The sequence below is a fragment of the Xyrauchen texanus genome, chromosome 25 (assembly GCF_025860055.1).
Source record: "Xyrauchen texanus isolate HMW12.3.18 chromosome 25, RBS_HiC_50CHRs, whole genome shotgun sequence".
NCBI classification, from domain to species: Eukaryota; Metazoa; Chordata; class Actinopteri; order Cypriniformes; family Catostomidae; genus Xyrauchen; species Xyrauchen texanus.
Window position 1 is genome coordinate 2,573,190 of NC_068300.1, and position 19,518 is coordinate 2,592,707.

Sequence of the window (19,518 nt, forward strand, 5' to 3'; positions counted from 1 at the left end):
CTACCTGCATAGGCTCAGGAGGTTCTTGGTCAGAGGGAGAGTCAAGGATAGGGGTTTGATAGATGGGTTTAGCTGACCTGCGGTTGAGTGCCCTCTCTCGAAAACGATTATCCAGGCGAATGGAGAGCTCGATGAGGGTTTCAAGATTCACGGCTGGTTCTCGTGTAGCAAGCTCATCCAAGATATTATCTGAGAGCCCAGACGAAAAGCTGGCCATCAGTGCCTCCTTGTGCCAGCCACTCTCTGCAGCTATGGTACGGAACTGGATGGCGTACTCCGCCATATACGTTGTCCCTGGTGCAGGGAGAGAAGACGTCTGGAGGACTCCCGACTGTTGAGGGGGTGATGAAAAGTCAGCCGAAACTCATCTGTGAAAGTCTGGAAACTAGCACAGCAGGGGCTCTGTGTCTCCCATGCAGCAGTGGCCCAGTCCAGGGCAGTACCAGAGAGCAGAGTGATCACATAAGCAATCTTGGAGCGATCAGTGAGAAAACTGGAGGGTTGAAGATCAAAAGTTAAGGAACACTGTGTAACGAAGCCTCTACATGCATTCGGGTTACCTGAGAATCGTTGGGGTGGAGGTAATTTTGGCTCAGTGGCAGACATTGGCTGCTGGACAGTGACAGACGGAGGAGGAACAGGGGCAGAAGGAGCAGGCACTGCCAGCCTCTCAAAAACTTGCTTCAGAGCAGGGAGAATCTCAGCCAACAGCTCTGAATGTTTGGCCAGCAGTTCCTCTTGATCCACGATCCACTTCTCATGTCTCTGCACACTAGCTTCGAGCCGATTGGAGTACTCAGAAGTGCTGGTTGTCTCTGGATCCATGTTGACTTGGTTTTCCTGTCACGAGCCGGTCTCAAACCCAGGTCTCTGGTGAGGGAGTGGCACTGACTATCCACTGAGCCATAGAGCAGTAGGTTGGGCCCAGAAGGAAGACAAACACAGAACGTAAGATGAGCCAAAAATTTTAATAATAAAAAGTAATGTCCCAAAAGAGTCAACTTGGCACAAGGGGAAAAAAACAGAATACAAATCTTCTCAATACAATGAAGAAAACTTGAAGAGGAGATATCCAAAACAAAGCTCAGTAAGTCCAGCAAGGGAAAAAACTTAGAAGTCCAGCAAGGGAAAAAACTTAGAATTCACTCCTCCTAGTTACAGGGCATGCTGAGAGAGCAACACAAGGGACTGGTGGCTAGCACATTCGAAAACCAAGTGACAAACAAGGGAACTGAGGTAACTTAAATACATAGTACCAAACAAGACACAGGTGAAAACAAGTATGTTAAAAATGGCGGGAAAACAGGGCACAAAAGAGAACTAGGGACATCTAGTGGGCAAAATGGGAATTACAGGTAAATACATGACAATAGCCTATTTTTGTAAAGCTGCTATGTAACGATGTGTGTAACGCCATGTGATAGACTTCCAGTTATTCCAAGTTTTGACTCGCATCCTTAATTCTTACCATCTTGATTAAGCACTCACAATCAAGAATCCATGAAATCTTTATCCTTGTTTATTACTTGTTTAATACAGATTCACATTTCTTCCATCTTTACAGTAGTCACTTCGTTTTTCAACAACTTATTCATCACTTTTTACTTTGTTCAGGATTACGGTCAAATGCTTGTATATTTCCATACTTCGTCTCTTCACTCTGTCCATCAGCACTTAGTTCTTCACTTACTACCCCCTCCCTCATGAACATGCGCAGAATAACCAAAAGACATTATCCAATAGCAAATGAACTATATACAGTTGTATAGAATAAAGAAATAAACAACATTAAATGTCTAAAGAACACAAAGAATTATAGTAATACATTTAAATAATACTAATCAGAAATATGGCTCCTACAATGTGTATAAATACAATTTTGTATAGACTATTTTTAACTGTGGCGCACACAAACACTTAGGGAACCTCAAAACAACAGCAATGTTATTCAGTTGTCAGAAGTCATGCATGTCAGTAAACATGTTACAGGAATTTTCCCTGGAAAATGTAGATACATCAGAAGCAGTAAACACATGAGTAATGTTAAATTCATAAAAGCTTGAAAAGCAATATCAACTTCAAAAACAAAACCAGAAAATATATCCAACCATTTGAAAACTTTAGTGAACTCTGAAATGCGTATCTGCATGACAAGAGGACACATGACCAATAGAAGATCAAAACGTCACACACTGACCACTTGGTTCAATACAAAGAATACATACAAAGAAGACTCAAACAACTGACACAAGTTATTCAGTGGGGTATTCCTTCAGCCAGTGAAACCAATAATTGCTCCAGGACTCAAATCCTATTTGCTTGCACTAGAGTCAGTCTTTACAGGCATGAGAAATCTTTGGATTCACCTTTTCAACTATTTACTTAATCTTGTTGGACATTAAGATGATTTTTGCTCAGTGTGTCTACTTGGACAATTCTTTTTTACATGTCTATGCAGATTACTTGCTGCCCTGAAACTTTTCCCACATGTAGAGCAGTTGTACGATTTCTCTCTAGTATGGATTTTCTCATGTGTTTTCAGGTTTTGTGGCACAGTGAAACTCTTTTCACAGCGTGAGCAATTGAAAGGTTTTTATCCAGTATGAATTCTCTCATGTGTTTTCAGGTGATGTGACTGAGTGAAGCTCTTTTCACAGTGTGAGCACTTGTAAGGTTTTTCTCCAGTATGAATTCTCTTGTGTGTTTTCAGGTGATGTGACTGAGTGAAACTCTTTTCACAGTGTGAGCACTTGTAAGGTTTTTCTCCGGTATGAATCCTCTCATGTGTTTTCCGGATATGTGAATCGTTGAAACTCTTTTCACAGTGTGAGCAATTGTAAAGTTTTTCTCCATTATGAATTCTCTCATGTGTTTTCAGGTGATTTGACTGAGTGAAACTCTTTTCACAGTGTGAGCACTTGTAAGGTTTTTCTCCAGTATGAATTCTCTCATGTGCTTTCAGGTCTTTTGACTGAGTGAAACTCTTTCCACAGTGTGAGCACTTGTAAGGTTTTTCTCCAGTATGAATTCTCTTGTGTGTTTTCAGGTGATGTGACTGAGTGAAACTTTTTTCACAGTGTGAGCACTTGTAAGGTTTCTCTCCAGTATGAATCCTCTCATGTGTTTTCCGGATATGTGACTCGGTGAAACTTTTTTCACAGTGTGAGCACTTGTAAGGTTTCTCTCCAGTATGAATCCTCTCATGTGTTTTCCGGATATGTGACTCGGTGAAACTCTTTTCACAGTATGAGCACTTGTAAGGTTTTTCTCCAGTATGAATTCTCTCATGTGTTTTCAGGTCTTGTGACTGAGTGAATCTCTTTTCACAGTGTGAGCACTTGTAAGGTTTTTCTCCAGTATGGATTCTCTCGTGTGTTTTCAGGTAATGTGACCAAGTGAAACTCTGTTCACAGTGTGAGCACTTGTAAGGTTTTTCTCCTGTATGAATTCTCTTGTGCATATTCAGGTGATGTGACTGAGTAAAACTCTTTGCACAGTGTGAGCACTTGTAAGGTTTTTCTCCAGTATGAATTCTCTCGTGTGTTTTCAGGTTTTGTGACTGAGTGAAACTCTTTTTACAGTGTGAGCACTTGTAAGGTTTTTCTCCAGTATGAACTCTCTCATGTGTTTTCAGGTTTTGTGACTGAGTGAAACTCTTTTTACAGTGTGAGCACTTGTAAGGTTTTTCTCCAGTATGAATTCTCTCGTGTTTTTTCAGGTTTTCTGACAGATTGAAACTCTTTTCACAGTGTGAGCACTTGTATGTTTTTTCTCCAGCATGAATTCTTTGGTGCTGTTTCATGCTGCCGGTTGTAATAAAGGTCTTCCCACATTTAAAGAACATATGAGCCCCCACACCGGTATGCATTTTCTGGTGCTTTTTCAAAGAGGACAGGCGTGCAAAACGGTTTCCACAAAAAGAACACTCGTAAGGCTTCTCATCTGTGTGAGTTTTCAGATGTTTTCTTAGGCTTGAATTCAAAACAAATGTTTTACCATACTTTTCACATTTAAATGGTCTGAATCCAGAATGACAACGGAGATGACCTTTGAGGCAAATTGTATATGCAAAACATTTCCCACACTGATGGCACGTGTAAGGTTTCTCTCCAATATGAATTTTCATGTGTTTATTAAACCAGATTTTATTTGTGAAAATCTTTCCACACTGTGAGCAGTTGAATGTATTTTTGGCTGCTCTTCTTTTATTCTTTTCTGGTGATAAATTCTTCTTAGTCTTTGAGCAACTCAAAGATTTTTCTCCAGTTATAAAATCATGATGTTTTTGACACTGAAGTTTGTCCTCCACTTTATTGAGTTCTTGACATTTCTCTTTTGCTTCCATAAGCTCTACAATAAACACAGTAAATAGACAAAAATCAATTCAAGAGGTAGAAATGTAGCATCAACTTGAACCTTAATTCAATGTCAGAACACAACAAAGGTCCAGTATTCATTTGTGATGTTTGCTGTGCAAGAGGTTTTTATTTATACAGTTTATTCCACCTAATAATTGCATTTAATGATTATAATCATCAGGGTTTGAAATTAACACCCACCCACCCTAGAAATCAGCAGTAGCGGGTATTTCTTTCACTCTTACTAGCCACTTTGGCAGGTGATGATTTCAGGGGTTTTCCTGCTTTGAAAATTCTGTGAAAGTTGAGCCACTGCCGAAGCAAATTTGATCATATTCATCTCACGTTCAGCACTTTATAAGCACTAAATATGTTGCTCATATCAGATATGCACATCTGTGAGGGCCGAATTAAGCGTGGTTTTGCATCAGGAATGCAAAATACTCACCTTTTAGCTAAAGTCACCGTTTTCATGCTAAATCTAACATGGGTACTTTTAGTTTGTGTTCACACTTGTAGTTCGGTTCTCCTGGTCCGGACCAAAAATGAAAATGATACATTTAGTCCTGGTTTGCTTAGTGTTCACACTGGTATTTTTAACACCAAACCTAAAGATACAAAACAGAAGGCATAACCTAATTGGACAGCTTTTATGACATATATTTATAAGACGGAACTTGCCGAATATACACAATGCTGGCTGCTGGGATAAATGCGCACGTTGGATTTAATTATATATATATATGCTGATATTTTTACTAGCTGAGAACAAAAGATGAGCTAATAAAATTTGTAGGGAGTCAAAACAGTGCCAGGAATTCCTCCGTTGCACACACAAACAAAGATATGCTGCAAGGACACCTGTACCGAACTGTAATGGGCAACATAGCTGCTATGATGAGAAGAACCAGGTATGCTTGAGGTCAGTATTAAAGGCAAATTACTTCCTGTAACTGGTCTGTTTAGATGTCTTTGTTCCATGCTGTGTTCATATATCTGTCGAACTACACCAGAGTTCATTTGGAAGCGGACCGAGACCCACTATTCAGGGTCTGCTTGTTTGGTGCTCACCAAGGTTCGGATGGCAGCGTTCACACATTTTCAAATGAACCGCACTAACAGAGCAATCGCACCAGAGTTCGTTTTAATCTAACAAAACCTGCCAAGTGTGAACACACCTTTAACACTTTAAAAATGGTTTAAATAAAACAAACAAATCAACTTAAAATACAGCCCTGGGGTTAGATACCCTGACACTTTAAACAGCATTGATGGGGTAAAGGGGAGACAAACATAAATTGCAAAGCTTTTTAAAATACACATAATCATTAGACTTGCTACGGTCTCATAATTTTCGTACAGGTAAGGTATTCACGTTCAAACCAACTTACTGACCGGTAATACCGCTGGTTGGACGCTAGGTGGTCCTTTGCGGTTATTTTCATTAAGCAATAGCCTACACAATAACGCAAGGCAGCTTTATTTCAAACTTTTAACTTTACTTTTTGTAACATTTTTAAGCAATTAAAATTAAAATTGTGTTGTTCAACTTTTTGGAAGATGGTGTGACAGGGCAGAGGGTTTATACACACCCAGTCCCTTATCAGGCTTATTAAGCCTCTGAGAGGGATAAAGGCCGACTGCAGAAGGTGGTGCAAAAAGAGAGAGATCGTTTATGGTCAGCTGACCGTCGTGTGTGTTTGTGTCTTTTGTTTAAGCTTCTCAAGATGGCGCCGAGTATGGCTGCTACGTTGCGAGCTCCGACACAACACTGCAGTTTTTATGTTTGTTTTGTTTACAGTTTTCTGTTTTTTTTGTCTTGGATGTTGTCTGCCTTATTGTATACGACAGACAAACGCTTTTGGACATTGGTTCTGCAATTAAACACCTAAAACCGGACTTCAAATTCCTCAATGCCGACCCGCTGTTTACAAACACGCCTGCGGAGCACTTTGTCTGGGCTGCCCGGCCGTGGAAACGCAGAAGGAAATGGGGAAAAAGAGCCGGCGTTCTCATCAGGGTAAGACGTTGCGCAAATCGACCCCCGCTACCCAGTGCTCACCCTGCGGTCTGTGTGGGTCCTAATGCCCCAGTATAGTGATGGGGACACTATACTGTAAAAAAGCACAGTCTTTCGGATGGGACCTTAAACCGAGGTCCTGACTCTCTGTGGTCATTAAAAATCCATAGGGCACTTCTCGTAAAGAGTAGGGGTTTAACCCCGGTGTCCTAGCCAAATTCCCCCCATTGGCCCCTATCTATCATGGCCTCCTAATAATCTCCATCCCTAAAATTGGCTACATCACTCTACCATCTCCTCTCCACCAATAGCTGGTGTGTGGTGGGCGTTCTGGCGCACTATGGCTGCCGTCACATCATCCAGGTGGATGCTGCATACTAGTGGTGGTTGAGGAGATTCCCCCTATACTATGTAAAGCGCTTTGAGTGCCTAGAAAAGCGCTACATAAATATAAATTGTTATACTACTGGCAAATGTTCAGTCTCTGGACAACAAGCTCTGCGAGCTGAGAGTGCAGATCTCTTTCCAACGAGAGACGAGGGATTGCTGCGTTATCTGCCTTACAAAAACGTGGTTGTCTGCGGAGATTCCAGACTCGGCCATAGAACCCGCGGGGTTCTCAGTGCACCGAGCGGACAGAGCGAAAGACCTCTCAGGTAAAAGCAGAGGTGGTGGTGTATGTTTTATGATCAACAAATCATGGCGTAATCAGAGGAATGTACATTTTATCAAGTCTTGCTGCTCCCCTGATCTGGAATATCTCATACTTCTACAATTCTGTCTACCGAGGGAATTCACAGCGGTCATTATCAAAGCTGTGTACATCCCCCCACAAGCTGACACAGACCAGGCACTCAAGGAACTGTATGGGAGTATAAGTGAGCAGGAAACCACGCACCCTGATGCCACGTTCAAGTCAAGTCAATTCAAGTCAAGTCAATTTTATTTGTATAGCGCCTTTCACAACACACATCGTTTCAAAGCAGCTTTACAGAATATCAGCATTAACAGACGATAAAACTGTAATGTCTATAAAGTCGATTAATCATCATTGTGTAATTTCTATAAAATGTGATTTTTAAGTGTTTAAAAATAATTAAATGATAATTGTATTAATAACCCCAGTGAGCAAGCTGTAGCCGAATGTGGCAAGGATCACAAAACTCCATAAGATGTTGATTAATGGAGAAAAATAACCTTGGGTGAAACCAGACTCACTGTGGGGGCCAGTCCCCTCTGGCTAACATTTTGAATGTAATGTAAATATTAATTATGTATAGCTAAAATCATGGTTTAAAATTATTAAACTAAGTGTTAAGGGTCAGTGATTAAACATCAATTGTGTTTGAACTGTAAGATTAATGACCAAAGTCTTTGAAGTCCATCTTGATTAATTGCAGAAGTTCACATAGATGCAATTGTCCTTGTTAATTGGCTGATGACGTTCATTGTTACCAGGGACTTTAACAAAGCCAATTTTAAAACAATCGCACCAAAATACCACCAACACATCAGCTTCAACACAAGAGGGGATCGGGTTTTGGACCATTGCTATTTTCCTTTCCGAGATGGCTACAAATCCCTCCCCCGCCCACCATTTGGCAAATCAGACCACTCTTCCGTTCTACTTCTGCCCGCTTACAGGCAGAAACTAAAATGGGAAGCACCCACCCTCAGAACAATCCAGTGCTGGTCGGACCACTCAGACTCTGTGCTACAAGACTGTTTTGATCACGCGGACTGGGAGATGTTCCGGTCCGCCTCTTATGACGACATCAAGGTTTATGCTGATAGCGTAACGTGTTTCATCAGGAAGTGCGTAGAGGATGTTGTGCCAACCAAAACAATACGGATCTACCCCAACCAGAAACCATGGGTTTACGGCGATGTTCACGGCGCACTTAATGAGCGGACCTCCACTTTTAATTCCGGGAACGCGGAGGAGCATAAACAAGCCAGTTATACCCTCCGTAACTCTATCAGAGCAGCCAAACGCCAGTACAGGCACAAAAATGAAGGACAGCTCAACACCAATGACTCTAGAAGTATGTGGCAGGGAATTAACATCATCACAGACTACAAAGGGAATAAAAACTCCACTGTGAACACCGCTGCCTCTCTCCCGGATGAGCTTAATACATTTTATGCTCGTTTTGAGGATAATAACACCGCCCTCGCGGAGAGAGCACTCGCGGCCGACGCTACAGAGGTTGGTTCACTCTCCGTCTCTGTTGTGGATGTAACCCGATCCTTCCGACGGCTGAACATCCATAAAACCACGGGTCCTGATGGCATACCGGCCACGTCATCAGAGCGTGCGCGAACCACGCACGCTGTCCCTCTCCCTGTCTGTAGTCCCCACATGCTTCAAAACGTCAACCATTGTGCCTGTACCAAAGCAAGCCAAAATCACTTGCTTAAATGACTGGCATCCTGTTGCTCTGACCCCCATCATCAGCAAATGCTATCCTACCACAACAACCGCTCCACTGATGATGCCATTGCATCTACAATACACACTGCTCTCTCCCACCTGGAAAAAAGGAACACTGTGAGAATGCTGTTTGTAGACTACAGCTCAGCATTCAAGATGCTGGCGGAGACCAGGCATCCAGTCCTCAGCGTCGCCTGATGCCGGTGACCGGGGGAGGGGACGTCATAAGCGGTGTGTGAGGCAACGAAAGTGAGGCCAGTCGGCTCTCCTGTCTATCCTGCTCTCAAATGTTTGCTCCCTGGACAATAAACTGGACTACATCTGACTCCAGCAGACTACGCAGCATGAGCTTAGAGACTGCTGCATCTTTGTTTTCATGGAGACGTTGCTCAGCGACAGAGTTCCGGACGTCGTCATTCAGCTAGATGGGCTCGCCTCATTTCGTGCTGACAGAAATGCAGCTCTGTGTGGTAAGACTCGCGGTGGTGGCTTGTGTGTTTACGTCAACATGGAAGGGTGCCCCGCCCCACCTCGGCAACTCAGACCACATCTCTGTTATGCTAATTCCAGCATACAGACCACTCATCAGACGCACCTTCCAAGGTGGAGTTCTCGCCTCCACCTTGCCCGTTTATATTCCTTTCCCATATATACCTTTACAATGGCTTTTCAACAGTTGTGAAGGGCAACATCTCTTTAGAAACATATGGTCTTCATCTGTGCATGCTCTATCGGTCACAATATTTTTCACAATTATTATGTTATATAAAAATATATCTTTATTAGGCAACTATTCTTTTTTTTTAAGGCTATTCTATTTGTTAGGCTATTGTATTGTTATTGGAAGTTTCATTCATAATGTTTCCACCAGTATAAAATGTCACTCTGGTGTTTTCCCTTGTACCAAGTGAAACCGTACACCATGGCAACCCTAATAATCATCCTTACTAACTGGAGTAACACTAACTGTTAATTAGAAGAGCCCGATTGATATAGGATTTTTCTCGAGTTTCAACAGACATAATCCACCACCGCACTGTTGTCTGCTGAGCTGCAGAAAGATGCTCTGATGTTTACTAGAGCCCGACCGATAAAGGATTTTGAAGGCCGATACGATACAAATATTTGTTGGGTTTAAAATCCGATAAACCGATATATCGGCCGATATTTTATTTATTATTTTTTTTCAGAAACGCGCAACAAAACATTAACAGATTTCCCTAACATTAGTTATTTGTAGTTATTTATGAGTTTTAACTAAAACAATATGATAATGCATTTTAAAAAGAAACTTGTTTCTTTTATTGTCACAACAGAACAGAGGAACATCAAAATATATTAAAGTTCTGATAAATAAAATGTATAAAAATACAAACTTAAGATATGAAATGTAAAGTCCTTTGAACAAAAACACAAAAACAACAACAACCAAATCAAAGTTACCAGTATTAAAAGACTTGGTATAGCTTCATAAATATAACTTTAAACCATACTACTTATAAATTGCTAACAGTATATATGAGGTAGTGTACTGAATCCGTCAATCCTCAATAGCTCCAGTCCAGCAGAGGCAGGTTGTAGTACAAGAAGCAAAGTTTCTCTGCATTATCTCCTTTCAAAGAGCTTCGCCTATCCTCATAAATATTCCCTATGGTGCTGAACACTCTTTTGCTCGCCACAGAGGAGGGTGGACAGGAGAGGTACTGCCTTGCCAAAACTGACAGTCTGGTGAAACGGTTGGTGTTGTGTTTCCACCAATCATATGGATTCCCACTCTTTCTGTCAATGACAGGCTCTCTGAAGTACCGTTCTAGCTCTTCGATGATCCCCTCTGGTTCCACTGCCTCACTGGTGGATGGAAGGAGCACAGTGTCATACAGCGAGTCTAAGAGACTGGGTACTTGGTCCTCTGTTCTCAGCCTTTTGGGATCGGTCTCCTCAGATGGAGTTTGCGTGGCATAATCTGGTGGACTGGTCTCCATAGCCTCTTTTAGCCAGGTTTTCACTTTTACCAGAATTTCTGGTACCAAAGGCCGCTCTTTGTAGCGTGGGTCCAGGGCACAGGCAAGCACCACCTCTTTAGCACCTGTAACTTTTGCAAATCTTTTTGCAAACTGTCCAGCATGAATTTTCTTGTGGTTTGAATACCCCTGGTGGTTGGTCCCTCTGACTCCAGTAAACGTTGTAACACTGCTAAACATGGTATGATGCAGGATGTGGATGAGTCCTCTCTGCTGAATTCCAGTGTCACCTCCTCCAGTGGTCCAAGGGTCTCTGCCAGGTTCGACGCAATGGACCATTCCTCTGCTGACAGACATGAGAAATGTCCATGGTCGCTAGCATACGCAGTGATGGCTCTTTTCTGTTCAATCATCCACACCAACATGTGCAGTGTTGAGTTCCACCTTGTCTGTACTGCCTGTATGATCGAATGCTGTGCGACACCTAGCTCCTCCTGAATTTTAGATAGGCGTTGCTGTGCCGTAACAGAGTGGTTGAAGTGAGTTGCAATTTTCTTCAGCTTTGCCAGAATGTCCACCACCACTCTCTGGGAACTGAGGCCATCATTGATAGCTAGGTGCAGTATGTGAGCACTGCAGCTCAGGTCTGGCATCTCAACAAGGCGCATGCCTTTCACCATATTTACCCCACTGTCCCTGAGTACAAGCATGACCCGCTCCTCATCAATTTCCCATTCTTCAAGCATGGACAGAAATGTCTCTCCAATGTACTGTCCTGTGTGGGACTGTGACAAGGATTTCACGTTCAAGACAAGTTGGACCTTTTTCCAATTCTTGTCAATGAAATGAGCAGTCAGGCTCATGAGTGCCTCATTTGACCCTGACCAACAGTTGGTGGTAAAAGAAATGCTGTTTCCTGCATTTTCAACTGACAGCAGTTTCTTTATTTTGTTTACAACTCCTGTGTAAATCTCATCCATCTTCTTTGTACGGAAAAATGTATCTGTCTTTAATCGGTATCTGGGCTCTGCTTTGGCCATAACCCTTTTAAACCCTGCACCCTCAACAAGTGTAAAAGGCAGGATGTCAGTGGCTATCATCTCCATCAGGAGTTTGTCCATTTCTTGAGTTCTTGGATCATTTAGAGTCCATTTTGTGGTTTTCTCTAGCACTTGTTTTAGGTTTGGCTGTGTCATACTCATCAATGATGTGGTTGGCTGTGCATCTTTTTGCCTCTTCTCGTACATCTCTGTGTGTTTTGATTTAAGGTGTGCCCACAAGTTGGATGTATTTTTAAATTTGAGGCTGCCAGATCCCTGGCTTACAGAGGCTGTACAGATGTTGCATGTGACTGTACCTGATGGGCCTTTTGTGAAATGCTCCCATACTTGACTTCGTCCACCACTTGCCATCTGTCAAAATATAAAGTAAACAAGCCAGATGAGATATACAAAAAACAACATAACATAAAACGTAACATAAACATACAAATAAAATGATTACTGCTACAGCCACAACTATTACTACCAGCGTTATTATTATTATTGACAGTAATAATTACAAAAAATAATGATGACATTATTACTAGATATATCATCATAATTTATATTATCATTAAACAAGATAAAGGTCATTCCTAAATGTTTGTGTGCGTGTGTATTGTAATAATTAGTCCCACTCCCTACATTGCCTTATAAGCTACCTTATAATTACAATGTCAGCTTGCTTATCCCTTTACCTGCACTTTTTAAATTCTTTCCATCAAGCTACATCAAACCATTTTCAATCATCAGTTGCTGCCTGCCTTCTAAAACCTATTATTTAGCAATTCTAAATCCATTATGTGACTCGTTAATGCTGCGGCTGAACGACAGTCTGCAACGCACACTTGGCGTCACTGGATTCACACACATCATGTAAAAGAAAAGCTAACTTTGTCTTTTATGCACAAGATACGTTTGATACTTTTTCTCTGTCTAAATGTTCACTCCTCGCAAGTCTAACTTACATTTTACAATGCAGGGACTGTAACTAGAGATATGCTAGTTATAAATACAGTAATAATCATTACTTTATTTAGGCAGAAAAAGTTCGTTGTGGTTTCCAAGCTCATTACTGTTAACGTTAGCGGTCTTCCACTGATGATAGTGGCATTAGCTAGCTTTGTGGTTAGCTAGTCTATGATGAGCCATAATTCAGCAATGGATAACGTCATACTGCAAATTGTAAAACATACATTTTCAATATAACAGGCCAAGGAGAGATGATACGTCTCATTGCTATAACTGTCACGCGCTATTAAAGAAATACTTCAGTCACATCGTCAAAAGTTAAAAGGACAGTCAGTCAACTACATTGTAACAACGTAACGTAATTATTACTAGCTAATTCCGCTTCACTCTCGGCTTATTTAACAGCAGCAAAACTGGACATGATAGTCACAAATTTTGTCATGCTTATTTGAGTTAAGAGAACTGATGGGGATGTTCTTTTAATTGTTATTCAAGCAATGTATGTGACCAACTCACCATAGCATGAACACACTTCACCGATGATCTCACTCATGGATAACTGATTCTCTCTGCCCGACTCTGGCTGGATCAGCAGATTGCAGGATGTGTGGCGCGTTATACACGAGTGTTGCCAACAGGGACGGTGTAGAGTGCCCTCTGGTGGACAAACTATACAACTCCAACACTCATGACATGGTTGAAGGGTGTTTCGTCCGTTTTTTTTTTTTTTTTAAATATTCATTTATCGGCCATTATAGACGCCGATACCGATAGTTTGGAAAATGCCTAATATCGGCCGATAATATCGGCCTGCCGATAAATCGGTCGAGCTCTAATGTTTACCTTTCAATCTGCTACATTACTTCCTGCACTGATGAACTATAGATGGCTAACAGCAAACAGATGTCATAAACAGGAGTGACATGGTTGTCACGGACAGGGTTAACATTATATTAGTTAAATTGAAAAGGGAAAATGATGGGGTCAATGTTTATTAACTTTCCAGTATGTATTTCACAAACTAGTTAGCAACTTACCGCAAAAACACCACTCAACTACGCACTGCTCAACACCGCCCTGTCTGCAGAGGCACCATCAGCTCAGAGTCAGCTCTGTAAACAATGGAGTCGGAACGCGCTCTAATGGACAAACTACGTAATGACACCAATTATGAAGCATTGTTTTCTGCATTATATGAAAAAAGTTTTCATATTGGTGCATATCAGTAAACATATTTGCCGATACTGATATATCGGTGAAAGTCTAATATTGGCCAATAATGTCAGGCACTAGTAATTAATATAAATATATAATTCATATAATATATATATTAAATATAATTTAATATAAAATCTTTCAGTGAATATACTGTAAATCCGTCCACATGATGTAAAAGCAAACAGCACTCATTGAACCAGGCAACCTTCTTCCACTGCTTCAAGGTCCGCTTCCGACGATTGCATGCCCATTGTAGTCGCTTTCAACTGTGGACAGGGGTCATCATGGGCACTGTGACCGGCCTGCGGCTACACATATACAGCAGGATGCAATGCTCTGTGTGTTATGACACATTCCTCCCATAACCATCATTACAATTTTCTTTCATTTGTAACACACTAGACCTTCTGTGAGTTCAGACCAGATGGGATAGCCTTCGTTGCCCTTGCGCATTGATGAGCCTTGGGCGCCCAACACCCTGTCACCTGTATGTGGTTTGTCCCTCCTCGTACCACTGTCGATTAATGTTATTTACTTCAAATGTGAGGGGTCAAAATGTTTTGGCTCATCATTGTACATATCTGTTAACATCTCAATAAATTAAGTTTAGTGTTTCATGGCCCTTCAAATACAGGTTATGTTCTTTACTTTGGTGGGTCGCCACTTGATGTCCATTGTAAAATCTGGGCTCGAAACAAAACCAGTTGAAAACAAGTGGCCTAGAAATCCAACCAATACAGGACCACAAAATAGAATAATAAAGTGTGCATTATTCATTATTTGCAGCTTTCTTTTTCTAAAGTTGGATGGCAAGTGCACATCTTCACTTTCTCTTTTCTTTTGCAGCGCCGCTGGTAAAAAGCAGTGCAACAAACACAGTAGTACATGCACCTTTTTAAACTGAGCACTTAAACAAAAATAAAAACAACAGGGAACTGTTTTGAGTAATAAAAAGACTTGTAAATTGACAGTCAATAGATATGAAAATGTAAATCATTAAAGGAAGAAATATACCTGAAGAAACATAATCATCTTCATCTCCCTGTTGTTCCTCTGATGTGTTTTCTTCTTTTATCTCCTCCTGCTTCACTTCGATCTTCACTGGTGTCATCAGCATCTGCTGTTCTCCAGCATTACAGAAAGAAGTCAGAGACTCTGTGGAGGTTTGATCATCACCATCATCTTCATTACTCTGTTGTTCCTCTACTTTTATCTCCTCCTGTTTCACTTCGATCTTCACTGGTATCTGCAGCATCTGCTGTTCTCCAGCATTACAGACAGAAGTCAGAGACTCTGTGGAGGTTTGATCATCATCATCTTCATTACTCTGTTGTTCCTCTACTTTGATTTCTCCTCTCATCTTCATCAGGTTCCTGCAGTCCAGCAGCTTGACTGAACACATCTTCACTGGTGTCTGCAGCATCTGCTGTTCTCCAGCGTTACAGACAGAAATCAGAGACTCTGTGGGGGTTTGATCATCATCATCTTCATTACTCTGTTGTTCCTCTACTTTGATTTCTCCTCTCATCTTCATCAGGTTCCTGCAGTCCAGCAGCTTGACTGAACACATCTTCACTGGTGTCTGCAGCATCTGCTGTTCTCCAGCGTTACAGACAGAAGTCAGAGACTCTCTGGGGGTTTGATCACCCTGATTACCGTCAGTAGAACAGAGTAAAGTGAGCTGTGAGTCCTGTGTGTCTCTGGATCTCTGTTCAGAGAGTTTGTCCAGCAGTCGCTGTGGTGTGGACTGATCTCTGCCGCTCCACACTGAATCCTGACATTCTGTGGAGGTCCCATCAGTCACAAACACTGAAGATTGACAGGAAAACTTTTCCAACTCCTGACAAACACAACACAATCACACCGTTCATCATATCACATCCCTTGAAAGCTTACAATCTCAACATAAGGATGAAATGAATGTTTAACCTGTAACCTGTCGTCTCTCTCCATCAGTTTTGTCTTCAGTGACGTCACCTCTTTCTTCAGCTGAGAGATTTCTGTGATGAAATCATCAAAATCCAGCATGGACAGATCAGTTCCTACTGATTTACTGTAGATCACATCCACCTGCTCTCATGATGAACATCTGAACACAAAAACATCATCATTATAATGGACTGACATTCATCACTCAAAAACATTATTATAGGATTATAAACAGCTGTTAAATAACTTTGTTTCTGATATGTATCCTATAAATATAAATGTGTGGAGTTTGGATTCATTTTACAGACAGCAGGAATATTATCAGATATTATAACAGTCTTTAACATTTACTCACCTTCATTTAACTCAATTAAATCAGCTGATGAATTTAACGAGCTCATTTATCAGAAATGAAACATGATATTCTCAGATTTCTGCTTGTTTCTCCTGAAACTGAATATTTTTAAGTGTTCACCACAAATTAAATAAAAATGAATTACCAAATGAATAAAGCATTAAATTAAACAAATATATTATCAAATGAAAAAATAATATTGTTAGGCCTATATAATTGCATTTTCTTTACACAATCTTAAATTAGCCTTACCCAGTTCTGTAGATGACAAAAGTCGGCTGAATGACTCTCAGAATGTTCTTCACTTTTTTCAAGACTATAAACTATCAGAACAATTTGTCCAATGCTGAGTTCACTTTCAGAAAACAAGTTTTTGAACATTTGAAAACTTTATAAAAATATTTTAAATCTAACCCTCTTTGCCTCGTATCGCGTTTGCTGTGTTTCTTCAGAAAATGTAAATTGTATTATGATGCTAAAATTAATTTTAGATGATAATCAATTTGGTTGTTAAAAGTTGCTGGAGAAATATGTGGGACATAATGCAGTTGTGATGTCAATGCTTTAGATTAAATGATTGTTTAAAATATTGAATATCAGGGATGTATCATATATGTAAACCCTGATATTACACCACATCAGTTTTTCTTTAATAGCTTTGCACACTGCATATACACATCGATGGATGGTCCTTATAGTAAGACCGAAAGTTTCACCCACTACATGGTGCAGGTTGCCAGCTTGAACAGGGTCATGATAATTGATTTTCAACTTCAGGGGAAAAAATTAGGGACATCTGTGAGGCCAAAGGTACACAATTAGTGATATGCACTCATTTCTGTATGGAAACGGCTTAAGGGCAGATTTCTTTTGCGATAAAACAAAACTTATCTGCACACCATTTTTATCGATAAAAACCCATTTGAATGGAAACAGGCAGAAGACGACAAATTTTGCAAAAATGTCTTTACGCATTTTCACTTTATCAATAACAAAACAGTGCGAGAAGTGGATGGAAACTAGATTATTGATAAACTCTATATTTTAGTACATTAGAACATTTTTAAATTATGTTCAAGTGTGAAATGCTCTTTTTCTATATAGTTTTATAATCTTCCATCAGCTCCACTGATAAAGTTAGTAACGTTTTCTGCATTAAAACATTTTTCACCCTCTCTCTGGCCTGACATTGATCAAGTTTTGTGTTAAATGTACCATGATTTTACTACCACAAGTAACCCCTTGTAATCACAAGATTAACCTAGATAAGATAAATCTATAGTAAAATACAAACACACTGAAGCCAAAAAAACATACAATAGAAAAATCATGGCTTTACTATAGTAGTTACCATGACAGTTTAATGTTTTTATTTTTTGGTCTGAAACATGGTTTTACTATAGTAATATTGTAGTAAACATGACTGAGGTGGGACATGTTTGTTTTTGTTTTTTTTTTTGGGACAACACAATGTTTTAATAAAGATTATTCATGGTTAATCTTGTGATTACTTTGGTTTTATTACAAATACAATCGTTAAATTACCTCAGAAATCACAGTTAAACTACAGTTATTGTAGTAAAATCATAATAATCACTATATTATGTTTTTTTTTTTTTAAACCACAGTATTCGTTTTCCTGTAGTACTATAGTTTCAATAAGAATATCATAGATAAATATGGTAACTGTAGTAAAATCATGGTAAATTTATAGCGAGATAAAGTAAAACTATTTCAGAAAACAAATTCTCCTAAGTCTGTTTTGTTTCTCCTGAAATTGAATATTTTAAAGCATCATAACGTCACAAACGACGATAATAATCTTCTATTACGATCATTAAAACACCAAAGAGAGAAAAAACACACAGAACAACACAACATGACTAAGAATCTCACAGATGAGATGAACACGTCCCGAATCGAGCGCGCAAACAACTTCTTATTCTTTTGTTTAATGGCGGATCGCAAACCAGCATGCATAGGCGTATACCGCCACCTAGTGTACTGAAGTGTGTAACATCAGGGTTTTACATCAGATTACATAAAAGAAAATATATATATTTTACGATCTAATCCTGTATTTTTAAGAAAATGAAAGAGAGCCTTGCAGCATTCCCTCATTTTCTCACTTATCCCTAAAATCCCTTCCAAATTCCATCCTCGTTCTAGTTCATATATCACGTAAGATGTTCCTCTCTGAATTAAATTTACTGCACCACATAATGACATGCTCAACATTTTCAGGAACATTACAAACATCACATTTATCTGATATGCACTTCTCCATTAAATAAATTGATTTTAGTTGATTATAGTTAGATTAATAGTTGATTATAATCCAGTAGGTCCAAATCTTGAGAAGAAAAAAAAATGGATTGATATCTGTATGCTATAATAGTGTTTCCCTTTGATATCTGTGTCCCACTTCTTCCACAAATCCCTCACTGCTTTTCTTATTAATGATTTGGTATCACCTTTTCCAAAGGGAACTTTAATTATTTAATCCTCATTTAAGTGCCTCCCAAGCCACGCACACAGAGGATACTGAGGACCAGTTGGTCTCCATATAAACACTGATTTCAGCCTTTAACATTTGTTGAAAATCAGGATTTTGCAAAAGGGACACATTAAAGTGCCAACTGTATAATATATTTTCTCCATATGTGGCAACGCCTCTAAACTCACCAGGGTGTGATCTGATACTAAGATGTTTCCAATTGAGCAATCAACAACAGATGAAATGAGGGACTTAGATATATATAAAAAAAACTATTCTAGAGTAAATCTTATGGACTGATGAGAAAAATGTTTAGTCTCTCCCAGATGGGTTTAAAAGTCTCCAAATATCTGTAAGATCAAGATTTTTACACTTCCTGTGAAGCGTCAATGTTGATGTAGGGGGCTTGCACACTTTTGCTTCACTATGATCAAGGACTGAATCCATCAATAGATTAAAGTTTCCTCCCAATATTATATCATTAGGGGTTCCAATGTTTTGCAACATCCCTTCAAGATATATATATATATATAAAAAACCTGATTATCAGCGTTAGGTGTGTAAATATTAGCCAAATTCAAACTTTACCCCTGAATTACTGCCAAAACAATAATGACTCTCCTTAAATTATCTTTACTCTGTTTGAGACATTTGAATTGTAAATGTTTACTTATCAATGTAATGACACCCATGCTCTCACTTTAGCTAGCACTAAAGACAAAATGTGCATATCT

General features: G+C 39.8%; 2 protein-coding genes, 1 long non-coding RNA gene and 1 pseudogene across 4 annotated transcripts in view; 2 read left to right on the forward strand and 2 right to left on the reverse strand.

Annotated features, from left to right (window-relative positions):
- Positions 1-19,518, reverse strand: part of LOC127618652 (uncharacterized) — a 202,113-nt gene that overhangs the window by 127,539 nt on the left and 55,056 nt on the right. The window lies entirely within an intron of this gene.
- The window catches only part of LOC127618567 (zinc finger protein 436-like), a 185,794-nt gene that overhangs the window by 72,789 nt on the left and 93,487 nt on the right, over positions 1-19,518 (forward strand). The window lies entirely within an intron of this gene.
- LOC127618635 (zinc finger protein 721-like) overlaps positions 1-19,518 on the forward strand; it is a 117,154-nt pseudogene that overhangs the window by 35,727 nt on the left and 61,909 nt on the right.
- On the reverse strand, positions 1,519-18,206 carry LOC127618551 (zinc finger protein 271-like). The gene is made up of 5 exons (XM_052091070.1): positions 16,540-18,206; positions 16,288-16,385; positions 15,933-16,092; positions 15,018-15,843; positions 1,519-4,350 (listed from the first exon to the last, which is right to left on the reverse strand). The coding sequence occupies exons 3-5, from the start codon at positions 16,029-16,031 to the stop codon at positions 2,594-2,596; spliced, it is 2,682 nt and encodes an 893-aa protein (XP_051947030.1). The 5' UTR covers positions 16,032-16,092; positions 16,288-16,385; positions 16,540-18,206; the 3' UTR covers positions 1,519-2,593.